The 15,877-nt window shown below is 37.9% G+C and overlaps 1 protein-coding gene across 4 annotated transcripts in view; it reads left to right on the top strand.

Annotated features, from left to right (window-relative positions):
• CFAP20DC (CFAP20 domain containing) overlaps positions 1-15,877 on the top strand; it is a 71,346-nt gene that overhangs the window by 39,869 nt on the left and 15,600 nt on the right. For all 4 annotated transcript variants that reach the window (XM_040076588.2, XM_040076586.2, XM_040076589.2 and 1 more), the window contains 2 exons: positions 6,618-6,824; positions 12,983-13,044. In XM_040076588.2, the coding sequence (XP_039932522.1) occupies positions 6,618-6,824; positions 12,983-13,044 (269 nt within the window). The remainder of the gene's footprint in view (positions 1-6,617; positions 6,825-12,982; positions 13,045-15,877) is intronic.

The raw sequence follows: 15,877 nt of genomic DNA, 5'->3' as shown, positions 1-15,877 counted from the left end.
TTTGTAGAGGTTTGTGGCACACAAAATAATACTCCAAATATAACAGAAATCACAAAGGTTTGTAGATAAAAAGATGTGTCATTGAGCAACTCACATTTTGGAAATATATGAGTTAGAAAATAGTTTGGGGCTGAAAGGTTACAGAGAAAAATTGGCAGATTTTAAATTGTTGTATTAATGAATGACCACAGAAGGTGTGTTAATTCGGGTACTTCATGGTCTCTCTGTGTCAGCCCTGAGCAATGATAAGTGATGTGACTGAGAGCCAGCAGCAAGGCAGCTTCTGTCCGGCAGTCAGCCATAGATGGCTGGAGAGAATAGCAGGGCAAGGACAGGGAAAGCACCCAAGGGTACCTCAGCAGCAGCAGGCTTCCTTCCAGCAGTCCTTAGCTTAGGCATTTCTTCAGGAAAGGTGGAGTCTGTGGTGAATGACTGGTGGTGGAACTTTTTTCCACAGATTTGTGTGTTTGCTTTTTTGCATCTATATGGCTTTTGGTGTGTGACAGTGAATTTCAAACTTTTAACTGCTATTTATGGGAAAAAAATATGTATCCCCTTTTATTGTTTTAAATACATTGTCTCATTCCTGGTGCTTTCTTATTCTTATGTTGATTATAAAAACAATGAATTTTTTTTTAATTAATATTATTGTACCTGAGCCACTTCCTACTTCATGGCTGTGTATCATATTCCCTTGCAGGTGTCTGTTTTACAGGTCTAGGAGTTTTATGGTACTTAGTCCCAGGATTGCTGTTTTGTGAATTTTTTTGGATAATTTTACCCAGGGATGTTGAATTGAACTATTGCATGATTATTGTAAGAGTGGGGTTTGTTTTCTATTATCTTGGACATATCTTGAATTTCTTATAATATCCTTGGTCCCCAGGTATTGCACACCTCTGGGGACCAAAAGAATAGACTCTTCTCTTTTGGGGGGGTTCTGTGAAGTAGTTTTGCATTGTTTGGAAAAAATTTTCTACTTTAATGACTTGGAATATGATCTGTACCTCATTTACATGAAGGAAATGTGCATCTGTCTTTTTGTGTCCTTGTAGCTTGTCTTATCTGCTGCAGGAAAGGGAGTGTGCTGTGATTCTGCTGGGGGAATTTTGGTCTGTAGTATTTCTATGACCTGTTGACTATGACCTGGTTTAGTTAGCTGATTTGACAGCCTCTGTGAAAAGGGAAGCAGGAGTGATGACTTCCATGGGACATGGCTGCTGCTGCTGGGGCAGGGCCATCCCACTGTAAGGTTCTACCTGCCTGCCTCGGGCTCTTGTGGCTGCTGAGGATAGACAGCCCTGCAGTGAACTGTGGGTATGGAAATCCAGGCACAGAGCTGGGAGGAGCAGTCTGAATTGGGCACCAGATTAAAGAATAGTATCTAGGAAAGCATGTGTTCAGCTTTTCTGTGTGTCCTTGATGGGGAAATGCTCATCCTGCCCTGCCACAGATGCTTTTTGTGAAATAAGTCTCTTTTAGTACTGGTGCAGGGGCTGGGTTTTGTATGTCTCTCAGTGCTGTCAGGTTGTTTCTCAGACTGGGGATTCTAGGAAATCTCTTCCTCTATCCTGCAAGTAGTTTATTGGATTGGTGAAGGCCCTGCACTTTTCCTGAAAAAACAGAACATCCTTTTCCATGAAGATTGTGGAGTCTGGTTTCCTTTGGGAAGGAAGTAGATTAGGGGGAAAAAAGGGGAATGAAACACAATAGTGCACGTGAAAATCAGAAACTGTGCTGAGACTTTATTATCATGAGAAATATCAGTGGCTGGTGATTTTAAAGACTATGTAAAGCAAAAAAATTAAAAAGCAAAGAAAATCCTGTTCATAGCAGCATATGTTCTATGTATTTATGATCTGGAAAAGACATTAGAATTGCCATTAGTGATGTAGAAAATGTGGAAGAAAGCAACGCATGGGCTCATTTCTATTTGGAAAGAAGATAATGTTTCTGTAATTTTCAGTGATAGGAAGAGCCCCAGTTGATACCAATAATCTGATTCTATTTTTCTTAAACATGGTAATATGCAGTGAATGTGTATGATAAAATTTGTTTATATTTTGCATTCCCTTACCCTCCTATTATGGTTTATAGGAATTTATTTTTTTCTTTTTTCCAGTAGCTACTTACATCTTCACAATGCAGGTGAGTTCCTCGTTCTCTTAGCCACAGAGGCGCAGGGCGGAGCTTTCCTCCCACGAGTGGCAGGTGATTAAAAGAGGCCTCTAGGGAGGGTGGGAACCCAGAGCAGGCAAACAGGAGCGTGGCACGGCACTTCACAGGGGCAGGGCAAGCAGGCAGGGTTGAAGGTTTCCTCCTGCTACTGTTTTTTTTTGTTGTTGTTTTTTTCTTCCTGGTAGATGCACGAAAGGCTGTGAATATTGTGTTTTTGGACTTCAGCAAGGCCTTTGACACAGTGTCCCACAGCACACTCCTGGAAAAGCTGGCAGCCCGTGGCTTGGACAGGAGCACTCTTTGCTGGGTTAGGAACTGGCTGGGTGGCTGGGCCCAGAGAGTGGTGGTGAACGGTGCTGCATCCAGCTGGGGCCAGGCACCAGTGGTGTCCCTCAGAGGTCTGTGCTGGCCCCAGCACACTGAACATGACTGTTCAGTATTTTTATTGATGACACCAATGAGGGTATTGAGTTTTTCATTAGTAAATTTGCAGGCGACACTAAGCTGGGAGCATGTGTTGATCTGTTGGAAGGTAGGAGGGGTCTGCAGAGAGACCTGGAACAGTTGGATGGATGGGCAGAGCCTAACAAGATGAAGTTTAATAAGTCCAAGTGCCAAGTCCTGCACTTTGGCTGCAGTAACCCCCTGCAGTGCTGTAGGCTGGGGATGCTGTGGCTGGACAGTGCCCAGGCAGAAAGGGACCTGGGGGTGCTGGTGACAGCAGCTGAACAGGAGCCAGCAGTGTGCCCTGGCGGCCAAGAGGGCCAGTGGCATCCTGGCCTGTGTCAGGAATGGTGTGGCCAGCAGGAGCAGGGAGGTCATTCTTGCCCTGTACTCGGCACTGGTGAGGCCACACCTTGACTGCTGTGTCCAGTTCTGGCCCCTCAGTTTAGGAAGGACATTGAGATGCTTGAGTGCCTCCAGAGGAGGCAATGAGGTGGTGAACGACTGAGGGAGCTGGGGTTGTTTAGCCTGGAGAAAAGGAGACTCAGAGGTGACCTTATCACTCTACAACCTCCTGACAGGTGGGTGTGGTCAGCTGGGGGTTGGTCTCTTTCTCCAGGCACCAACTGACAGAACACAGAGAGGACACAGTCTCACACTGCACCAAGGGAAATATAGGTTGGATATTAGGAAAAATTGTGTATAGAAAGAGTGATAAAGTACTGGAATGATCTGCCAGGGAGGCAGATCTGCCAGGGAGGTGGTGCAGTCACCATTCTTGGATGTGTTTTAAAAAGATTGGGCGTGGCACTTGGTGCCATGGTTTAGTTGAGGTGTTAGGGCACGGGTTGGACTTGATAATCTTGAAGATCTCTTCCAACCTTGTGATTCTGTGATGAGATGTATTCCTTGTTTCCTGATACTTTCAAGTTTTAAAAAGTTGTTCCACTTACAATTCAAGTATGTTTATTACTTATCATAACTGTTACCTCTTTGTCCATAATAAATGAAATTATACATGTATTACTTTCCTGAAATATATTATCAGTGTTTAATGCAGTCATCAACTTTGTCCTGTAGAACAGGGCTAAATGTGGACTCTCTAGGTGGATTGCAATAGTTGATTACTAATTTAGACAATAAGGTTATTACCATACAATACTTTTAGCTGTAAATGCATGTGATTTGTTGCATGTAAGTATTTTTTTTCAAGAACAAATCCTATTATTAATGTATAGAAAACTCATTAGCTACAGACTTTGTTTTATTGCTACAAAACATAAGATTAAAGTATCTGGCACTTCTAGGTCTTATACTTGATTTCATCAAGTCTTAAAATTTACGGAATCCCTTCCTTGGAGTTCTTTGACACTTCTTTTTGTGTTCATACAGAGGACTAGTAAAGGGAAAAAAGTGCTTAACTAAGTCTTCTGCAATTTATTTGCCTGCTGCTTAATATGCTTTAAGGACCTGGTTTCTTGCAATGTTTTATTCATGTTTTAATAGAGTTCTCTATTATTAAGTTCAAATATTTTTAATTAAGAAAGAAGTATAGCCCTCTGGGTAATATTGCAAGCATGTAGATAGCTGGTAATTAAAGTTTTCCACACGTATAACTACATTCAAGTAATTCTGAATAACTCATTTGAACCTAGAAGAATGCAAATGTCATTATATATGAAAAAAATCCTTTAAACAACAGGTTTTATCAATCTAGCAGAAGTTTTAAGTGCTTAATAAAATACTTTATTTTAAGGGGAGGATATGCAAAGAGACAAGATAAGCTTTTAATTACTAAATGAAATATTAATTCTAGACAAATTTAGGAGTATTGCAAAATTACTTCTTACATCAAAAGATTCTCCTAAATTACAAAGTTAACTTAATTTTAAATTCAGCATTCAAATTCTCTTTTTGAAAACCAACAAAGACAATATAAAATTTTTGAAGAAGCTTTTTGGTAGGAGTCATCTGAAGTTGAAGAATAAATATTCCAAACTATTTCTCCTTCATTAGTTTATTGTAGGGGATGTTTAACACAGAAAATGGTCATAGCATCTCTTCTCCTTCCTGAGTGGTAGTATTTTCAGTGTGAGACCATTACAGGAAAAGAAAATAATTAAATTTGAAATAAGCTGGGGAGGGGGTGGGGGAACAGCAGATGTTTAGGATTAAGCTGTAATAATTCTAAAAACCTATGCATCTTCTTCATAGATGTAAAGGAAAAGACAAGCAAGTTTGGGCAATTTTTATGCTTTTATTAAGAAGAGAATGAGAAAAAAAAAAGTTCTTTCAATAGTTAGTGCTTTTATTCTGCAGTGCACCAGTTCATTCTATCAGTTTAATGACTGTATACCAATTATATGAAGGAAGAAAGATAAGCCAAAGCTTCTCTTATAATAATCAAATAACTGCAGAAGATTTATATATAGGAAAATTAACAGGAAATCAGCGTGTTCAGTAAGATCAATAAAAATTACAGCAGCTGCCGATCTGGTAGAATACTGATACATCAGAGCAAAGCAGGCTCCACAAACATAACAAAGAGAGCTTTGGGTGAGGTGAGCAAATGACTAATAGTCACTGAGCTAGTAACAGGCATTCAGAAAGGGTCTAGAGAAAACATGTCATATTATTTTAGGATTAAAAATGGTAGTAGTAATTACAATATTCAGGAATTAAGCTTGGACCTTATTAGCCGGGGTAAAAAAGTAATGGCAGCTGTGCAAACTGCTTATGTCATGCTTTGTATCTTTTATTGTCTTGTATCTATCTTCTTGTACCTTGTATGTTATGTACATAGGAAGAAAGCAAAGGAGTTGCAATTTCATTATGAATTCTGGTGTTAAGGTGACTTCTGTACCCATCGAAGACACACCAAAACATTACACACTGCATTTCATAGCAGGAAAAGTTGTCAGTGCTCATATTCACTTGTACTGCTGACTTGTGTGTGTTCTTGAGGTCTTCTGTTACCCAGTGCCTTCTCACAGCAAAAGAGACTGAGAGATCCTCCCCTCTGCCAGGAATATGAAACATTCCTGGTCTAAAAGCTCCATTCTCTTCACTAGAATCAAAGCTCTGACCCTCTTTGCAATACTGTTTTATAGTGTATCACAGCCCACTGGCCAATATTCCAGTGATCCAAATCCATTCAAGTCCTGGTCACTGCCTGGATTCACTTTTCAAGCAGAAATGTTTTGTACTTACATTTAGAATCAAAACTAAATGTCTCAAGTTCCTTTGTGAAAGAGCAATCTATGTGGACCCTTTAAAAAGGGGAAAGCTTTTCTTAAAGAAGTTCGTTAAACAAAGATAGTGCCAACAGCAGGTTGGGTGAATTTAAATTAAGATTTTGAATGATACTTAGGTACCAACTGCAAAATGGTTATCATGTCTTTGCAGCTTTTGGTATAAAAATTAGGGTTACATTAACAATTTCACCAGTGGATTTGAAGAAAAATGAAAAGACATTGAAATTTGCTTGAAAATTCATACACCAGCAAACTGCCAGGATAACCTTTGAAATGTAGTGTTGACATGGCTTTACAGAGAAATTCTGTGCTGTGCTTGACCTATAACTGGTGTTGATGATGATGATGTTGATGATACTGTGCTAACTGTGGGATTGGCTTTGATTCAAGACTTGAATTAAATAGCTGATGGATTTTTGAACTTCTTAAAGCCTGCTTTTATCTTCTCTTTTTAATTGCAGTGGAACAGCAACTTCACCAAATATCCTGGATCAAAACTGCAGTTCATTACAGTGCTTGTGGTGTTCTTCCTTCCTGTAATTGTATGTAAATATGCTTGATCTTCATAGCTGAACAGAAATCTTATAACTAATTTTTTCTAGTAAGCATTTTGTTTCTCTTTCAGTATTGAAGCTCCTTGAAGATTCTCTGAGAGATTCTGCAAGGTCTCTCTGGGACTCACTCATCTATTCTGTTCGGTGATCCTGTCTATATTGTTGACTTTTCCATTTTATTTCACAGGAGTATGACAGGAAAAAGTACCAGTCAAATAGACTGAGTTCATCTGAACTACAGATGTTGGCCAGCATGAAGAGACAACAAAATGAAGAATTATGGGATGGTGGGATCTCCCATGGGCTGAGCACCTCACAGATTGATGGCTGCAATGTCAACATAAGTATTGGCAGTGATGATCATACAGCAGCCTGGAACTCTTGTTTCCCACCAGTGAGTCTAAACCCACAGTATTTTCTCAGGGGTCTTGAATACTAAATTTTCTTTGAGTGGAGTTGAAATTTAAGGTATCATTGCCAAAGGCTCTTAGAACATACCAAGTAAAACATTTAACCAAGACACACACACTTCCAGCATGTTCTCTAGTACCACCATGGATAAAGAACAAATCTATTATGTGCATTCCTTTCTAGAATCCTGAATAATCATGTAGGCTGTACAGTTCATCACAATAGTGGCTGACAACCCGCAGGTGTGTGATATAGTACTTAAAAATAGTTCCAAAATGAATGAAACACAGATATACCAGTCAGCAGCTGCATTACAGTGTGAGTAATGGAAAATAATTACTTCTTACAATGATAAAGTCTCATTGCTGAAAAGCTAAATGTTTAGGCAACTGAAGCAGGAGAAAGCAGCAAAAAGCTGCAGTAGTTCTGAGCACTTAGTATGTGATCATTATGTATTTTACACCTTGGATCATTATTTGTCCTGGCACAAAGTGGTACAGAATCACACACAGCTGCACTATGTGACGCTACTGCTATAAGAAGCAGAGTATTTGTTGCAGTCCACCAAAAAGTATTGAATGTATGAAAGCACAGAATAACATTTAGGAACTACATAAAGGTGCTAGCAGGAGCTGCTGTAAAACTAGATAACCTCATACTCCATTTATATATCAGCAATATAGCTGTTATTTTATTACAATTGAAGCAATAATAAACAATGAATGTGCTTAAGCAAAGCACACAGCACAACTCTGAGGCAAGTCCAACGTTAGAAAGGCAGACACAGCTGTGTTGCCCCATTATCAACTATTGCAGTGTAAATGCTCTAAAATGTTGGGTGCAAATTATCTTCAAGGTTCTACAGGGCCCAAAAAGAGGCCTGTAGCAGCAACATTCCATAGTGAATGATCAACACAGTGCTGGAACTTTGGACTACCCAGTTAAATGAAGGTTTCAAATGAGAAGAAATTTGTTGATAAGTGGGTAATTGTACAATTAAGAACTTGATTTACAGAGTATTATTTTGCAGGACATCAGAGAAACATTAGTTGGCATTAACTATTTGATATACATCCCCATTACACATTTTGCTAACTTAATATTTCCAATGTGTTTTCTCCATACTCATTAAATAGGCTCAAAAAATGGTACAAATCTACAAGACCAGACAAATGGAACTCAATTAAATGTAGAGAATAGCAGTCTCATTAATTTTTTAGTATTTTAATTATAAGGAAATTGATAAGAATATTTAGACATATCAGGTTTGGTTAATACAAATTATATTACTAAAACAAAACTAATTTTTGAAGTAAAATGTACTGCTGCAGTATTCAGTGAAGCACAATGTGATTGCAAAGACTATTCTTTGATCTTACTGCCTTGATGAACTTCTGTAGCTTCAATCTAAAATAGTGTTTAGATAAAATAGGTTAGTAATATAAATTGCAAGTTAATATAGTTGTAGTTTTTCATAACACCCCTTTATAGCCATCTTTCTCTACATAATTCAAGTATAAAAGGCAAGATTTTTGTCTCTGAGAGAGTTCTTCACATTTCATTCAGCTGACTGAAGAGTTTGGTGTGCCTTACACATTCAGCCTTGTCAGGTTTCTCCTCTATATTTTGCAAGGTGGACATTGAGAACTTAAGATTAAATGGCAAGAACCTAATTTCCAAGGAGGGATAACTTAGGAAAGAAACCTAATCCTTCTCAGAAAAAGACTAACTGCTTAGTCCCTCACAAAAACAAAGAAATTCAGCTTTCCAGGTACCCATTTACCTCAGCCTTTATGGAGAGCAGCACTGTACCTGTACAGTGTCAGTCAGTCTCCAGAATCTCCTGTTTCACTTCATATTTTCCTTGCTGAGATATCAGCCAGAGGACCAGCTATTCATAGATATGATGGAATTTTTTTGAGTATGGACTTCTGTATTTAGCACTACTTGATGTAATTCTGTCTCAACATTTGGAAAAATGCAGAGTACATGAGAGCAATAATTCACTTTACAAAGTGAGACCTTTGGTACCTAAGAAGGCTGTTAACAACATTTGTTAATGGAGGTGATTATATAATCACCCCATATTCTTTTAACACAAAAGCTCTTAAAAGAGTAGTTGGGGGAATTGTTGGCTTGCTGATGTTAAATGTTAGTATATTTTGATATGCTTATGTTTCAGAAGACTTGGGAGTAGCAATGCTGTGCCAGTATTCAAATGGTTAGCTGAAATGAAAAAGTCTTAAGTCATGCATTCTCTTTCTGTAAGACCTAAAATCATGGAATTGTAGAATACTTTGGTTTGGTTTGGAAGGGACCTTAAAAGGGTGTCTAATCTGTTCCTCCTACCGCTGGATAAGGACACCTTCCACTAGATCCAGTTGCTCAGGTCCCCATCCAACCTGGCCTTCAACATTTGTAGGGATTGGCAGTCACAGCTCCTCTGGGCGACCTGTTCCAATGCCTCACCACCTACATTGTAAAAAATTCTTCCAAACATCTGGTCTAAATCTATCCTCTTTTAGTTCTCCTTTGTCCTACCACAACAGGCCCTGCTAAAAACTCTGTCCCCATCTTTCTTGTAATGCCTCCTTTATGGTACTGAATGGCTGCAGTAAGAACTTCCCAGGGTCTTCTTTTCTCCATGCTGAAAATCCCAACTCTCAGACTCAGCCTGTCTCCATAGGAAACATCTTCCAGTCCTCTGATAACTTTTGCAGCCCTGCCCTGGTCTCACTCCAGCAGGTCCATCTCTTTCCTGTGCTGAGGACCCCAGAGCTGGACACAGTGCCCGAGGTGGGGTTTCACAGGGGCAGATTTCCCTCCCTGAACCTGCTGCCAGTGCTTCCTTTGGATGCAGCCCAGGGTACAACTGGTATTCTGATCTGACAGGTCATGTCTAGCTCTTCATCCCCCAATATTACCAAGTCCTTTTCCACAGGGCTGCTCTCAATCTCTTCGCCCTCCAGTACTAGTAAACTCATCATTTCCTCACCTTCCAGCTTTTATAAAGAAGTGTTCCTTATATGTATGTTTATTCCTTATATATATTTATTCTGTAAAAAATATATGTGTAGAATAAAAGCAGATTTCTTTTTATGTCCCTGATCTTTAGCACCATCGTTTGAGTTAAGAGAACTTTCAAATTCTCAATCCTTCCAAAATCAGATGTACAAACTGCAGAAAAGTTTATAGAGATATAGACATAGATCTGTAGCCATCTTCCAGTTGCATAGGAGAATTATTTTCGCAGTGCAGTATATAGAAGAGAAATAGAAATTACTTTCATGTTGGATTTCAAGAAATTAAAAACAGCGTGAAATTCTTGTCATGATTAAACTTTCATGCTTACATGTGTTTCCAGGTTGTATCTTTCTGATTCTTTAAATCAGTAGTATCAATTGCTTTCTTTTATGTTTTTCAAAGATAAATAAGGAGTATTTTCTTACAAATGTTGTTTCGTTTTATACGTTTGTGTCATTTAGGTGGAATCTGTGGCAACAGCACCACCAGAAGGCAGCTTTTTGTGTATCTTTAATTTTGAAATACCTTTGATGTTTTGCAAGGCAGGGCAGGGTATAATCATGTTAGATAGTGAATTTATGTATCAAAGTAATATTCTATATATAAACCACATTCTATGTGAGTTTAATTTTTCTCATCACTTAACCATTTTTAGCCTGACTTCCAGAGTCATTGTGTCATGTTACTGACTTTAATGAATCTGAGAAACCCTTTTGAATGTAGAGGCACATAGATCAATCATATTACTGAGTTGCAGTTAGAACAGATGTCCTTAAACAACTACAAAACAGAGATACTAAAATTATGGGTTTATATTCTATGATAGTTTACTAAGAACTGAATAAATGCTGTCAGGAGAAAATGTTGAAATGTAAGTGGTTTAGCTGCTGCTGTAAACTATGACAGCCAAAAAGGAATAAAATCACTTTGAATATTATACACTACCAACATAGCCTCAGTTATAAACGTGAAAAAATGTCTACTTTAAAATGGCTTTACTTTGAAGGACAATTGTAAATCCTTGTAAAATGGGGGGGGGGGGCGGGGGGAGAGAGCACAGTTCCAATTCAATAATATGTGTATGTAGACCTAAATATTTTTAAATATTTTATTTGACCATGTCTTACCTGAATGTTTTCTTACATCTTACGACCTATGAAAATCCATGCTAGATTTGCAATACTATGAAAGACACAGTTCTATATATTGCAGAATTTAATGTGAAGTTTATACCCACACATATATACATAATCCAAGAAAATTTGCAAAGCTTACGAAACATTTCTGTTTAAATGCCTTGCTTTATACTAGAGATCCAGTAAGACTTTCTTGCCCTGTCAGGGAATTGGCCCATTCAGCTTCTTGGACAGTTGTTTCCACACTTCAGATACCAATTTAGATTCAACACAAACATTCTGGAGAAAGATCATCTATCATCGAGAGAATTCAGGATATATTACTGCATATGGTCCCTGTTTCTCAGTAAGAAATGCAAATGAGAAAGAAGATTCTCCTAATTGCTTCCTGATATATCCTGGAAGCTTGTAGTGGTATAGTAGTGATAAAATGTTGCATTAGCAGAATCCACATTGTGCCCACCACTAAGAGGTGTCTTTCAAGTAAAGAGTACTCTCAGAGAAGAAAGATTACTTGTTCCGCAAGCAACTTTCTAAATATAAATTCAGTCTTGAAGTCAGTCACATAAGTCTTGATCTGAAAAATATTTGAAAGAGTACTTCCAGGTTCATACCTAATTTGTGGAAGGTGTTCTGGCCTCCTTTGTGAGTTTTCAGAAAAGAAAGCCACTTAACACAAAAATGATCTGGCAGAACTGAAGTCTGACAGACAAGAGGAGTGTTATTTAAACCCAGAATTATGCCAACTGTGAGCTCAGTTTGACAACCCCTGGAGGGATCTGTTCACATCAAGTCAAATTGCAAAACTGAGGCAGAGGATTCTTTACTATGAAATGAGACTAAAAATTATTTAGACATATATTCTGGTTCATAGACTGACTAATTCACTCTGTCTTGTCCTCATGTTCCGCTAGCTATCATCTGGGAATTGCACTATCCACCACCAGGCAGTGAGTCATTTTTGGCAGTAATTAGGATGTCATTCATCCTGAACATGTATTTTACAACATCCCTTTCCATTTTCTGAAACCATGAGGACATGATCATTTTGATTTTTGTTTTTAAAAATTCATTTCATAACACTTTTTATTATTTTAGCATTTATTATAGTAAATTGTGCAAGTATTGTTAATGTATGCTTGCATTTTCACTTTTTTGCATTTCCTTCAATGATTTGTTTTGAGCTGCTTTTGAGGTGTGTGATAATGGCAGGGAGAATCTCTTCTGGTAGAACTACATATATGCTGGGAGAAAATGTATTTGTGGATTTTAGAATTCTTGAATTTTTACATAAGTTTATGAATGTTGATCTTTCTTGCAAAAAACTTTTTAATGACATAAACCAAATGTAGTTTGAAACTTTTGGGGCATGTATTTACAATGGGTAGGTAAGATTTGACTGGAAAATTAACATATTTTGTATTAATATTCATAGAGTCCACTGTTAGCTATTCATGAACAGCTTAATCCAGGCTTCAAAGCTGCAGTGCCATGGAGAATCATATGTGCTTCAATAACCTTCATTTGGAACTGCTAAAATTACTGTTATTGCTGCTTCTAACCTAGTCTACCAGCCCTCTTACCTCTCCCTTCATGCTTCCTACTCTTAAAAATGGTTCATTCTGCACAGATCCTACCAAGAGTTCCTTTCTCATGCTGCGTACACATGTTCAATCCAGACTCTTCTGCCAGACAAGACTTAACCACCCTTCATCTCTGAAGTTTCCTGACTGTCCCAACACTCTCACAGGCAGCAAAGAAATAACTGTGTGATCAACTCCTTAATTCATATGTATTTCCATCCAGACAAGAATCATCTTTAAAGTTGTCCTTTTGTACAGTTAGGACCAGAATATCCATTTTTAATTTCACAGATAAGAAAAAAGACTATAAAATTCTAATATCAGAAGCTGCAAATGTATATGTTCATACTAGATCTCTGACATACTTCTAAACAATCTATTATTTTTGTTTTCCACAGCCTGTCAGTCAGGAGCATCACTATCAGAAAGAAATGAGCCCACTTTCTCATTCCAACCCACGGTAAGATTCCATTTATAGCCCAGGCAGTAAGGATGCAGTTAGAGTGTTCTGAATATTAAATGTGACACTCTTTGATTTAATCTTCAATCTCTTTTCAATTGCAACCTCCTCTCAGAGGGCTTTATTGCTCATTTTAGTCATTGTCTACAGTATGTCTGAGCTGTCCGGGAACACAGAACTGAATTCTGCATGTTTTGGATGTACCACTGTGTATTCAAGGTATCTGACACGGGCCTTGCTCATACATCTGCTTTGATGTGTGATTCAGCAAATCGTTCTCATCTCACATATATACACTCTCATCTATTCCTTTCTCCCTCTCTGCTTTGAAGGCTTAGAACTAGAATTCTGTATGTGACTGTAGGTGTCAGGGAATCAATTTGTTCCAAAAGATTTTAATGCTACTTATTAAGGAAGGGGTTTATTTCAATAGCTAGCCTAGTTAGGAGAGGGGGTTACAACACTCTGGGATAGAGCAAAGGGATCCTGCCTACAGCATATTTTGTCTGTCAGGTTTCTAGCTTGATCTGTTTTGTTTGGAATCAGCAACAAAATCCCTGTGACTTTAATGTAAGGTGAGATGACAAGGAGAAAAGGTGGTTAAGGAAAATTAATCACATTGAGACTGTTGAGGTAATCAAGATTAATTATCCAGTTTCAGACCTGCTTTGTACCTGTGAAACCCTAACATCATTTTGTCAATTTTTTAACTGCCTGAACAAGAGGTGTACTAATTTTTAAAAGCAGTCCTATTTCACTTTCACTTGGTGCCATTAATGTGGATTTTGCTTGTCCAAGTTTTAACTGGATGATGTATGTGTGTTGGGGGGCAGGGATAGGAGGAGAGGACATTTCAGTTACAACTTCTTTATATTTTACCAACAGTCTGAAATGTTTTATGAGAGCTCGCTTTCAGGCAGTTGTGCAGGATAATATGTTTCTCTTCACACAGATGTTTTCAGCCACTTTTCTCACTTGCTATCCATATTTTTATGGATTCAAAATCTTCTCATTAAATTTTATGAAGTGAACAATCTGAAACTTTCTGTGCAAGTTCACCCAGATGCATCAGTTATTGCAAGACGCAGCCATATATTTCCAATATATTACTGGAGTTAAAGAATAATCCTGGATTCCTCTTCCCTTTCACATGTGAATCAAGGTACTTATGTTTGTCTAGAAGATCTCTCTGCCTTGGGTGATGGTTGCCTAAGGAACCATCTCCTTATGAGTTGTTGAATGGATGAAGTGGACAGAGATGATTGACTTACAGTCCACAGAGTACAAAATGAGGTACCTTGAGACAGAACTTTGGACTCTCAATTCCAAATTTGATTTTATAGTTCTGATGACATTATAACTGCCTATATTTCAGTGCAAGCTACATTGTCTTCTTTTTGCCCATACATTGGTTAAGTCAGGTTTTATTAAGTTATTTTTATGCATGTGCTAAAGCAATTTGGTACTTGGTACATTTTATATACTGAATAAACAAATAAACACCATTATCTGTAAAAAGAAAGTGTTTCATCATATCAAGTCAATATGATCAACAATGGAAACTTGTATTTCCATATAATAAAATTTAAAACAAAATAGAATAATTTATGACTTAGTTCTTATGCTATTTTAATCCAGTACACACAGTAGACTTAAATTTCCCTAGAAATCATTTTCGAGAAATGCAGGTGGTATTCATAAAATACCTGACTTGAAAGTGCCTCGTAAATTCAGTAACCCTTGTGAACTGCCAGAAAAGCATTATTGGGCTGTAAATACAGAAGATGACAAAATTATGAGGTCAGTTTGCATCATGATATAAAAACTGGAGATGATGTGACTTGAATACACATTGTTACCTTTCATTTATAATGGAAAACTGTAATGTTTTTCACAGAGAGTGTGAGGGGGGAATAAAATTAATAGTAATTCTATAACCCAGTTCCTAAACTGTTTTTAAAAGCAACTTTAACAAATCCCATATAAGCAACTAGAAAATGTCTAAAACTTTGTAAGCCTACTATAGCTTTGTAGGGAACACATGGAATATTTGAAATACGGCCCCTTTAGGTGTGTGGGTGTAAGTGCTATGGTATGAAAACAGTTATATGGTGCATTTACTGAATGAACAAATTGTTGTAAAGAGGGGTAAAGAACAGGTCTTGAGTAATTTTTAAAAATGTATTATTTTCTGGGAAATGGAAAGAGACCAATGTGGAAGCTATTGTCCAGTAAATGTAGGTTCTGTCCATAATAAGATAAAAGGACAAGCCAGGAAAGAAAGCCTGTGAAGGTAATGGAAATTCAGTCAAAAAAAAGACTCAGCTTGACTCATTGTCCATTGGTTCCGCTGGGTAAAGGTCATAAGTCTGCCAAGAATATTGCTCCTGCCATACAAATCACCCCACCTGGTGCTGCTCTGCAAGGCAGAGAATGTTAATGAAAGGAGGCAGCTGAGTGCAGAGGCTACAAAGCCAGAAGCGTGAGGTGATGTGCGGTGTTCTGGCCCTGGCCATGCAATTCCCACAACTGAGGTGTTGCTGGCAGAACTCGGGAACTGCTTTCTTCTCTGCAAAGTGGGAGCTGTAACTATCTGTGCTGCTTCTTCCTCCAGTGCAAGGACTCCATTTTGCTATATTACCAGCATCTCCTTAGTAAGATTTGTCCTCCAAACTGTTTTTGTGTCATAGAAGGTTTGGAAGTTTCATTAAAGGAAATCCTGGAAGATAGTAATTGTTCTATAGTAATTTCAGCCATACTGAACTGTGATATGCAGAGCTGCTCTTTAAAAAGATCACTTGAACGTCATTTATTAATAGACTTTTATAAAGTT

This window comes from Hirundo rustica, chromosome 12, assembly GCF_015227805.2.
Source record: "Hirundo rustica isolate bHirRus1 chromosome 12, bHirRus1.pri.v3, whole genome shotgun sequence".
Lineage (NCBI taxonomy): Eukaryota > Metazoa > Chordata > Aves > Passeriformes > Hirundinidae > Hirundo > Hirundo rustica.
The sequence above is the reverse complement of the archived record's forward strand: the minus strand, read 5'-3'. Positions and strand labels throughout refer to the sequence as shown.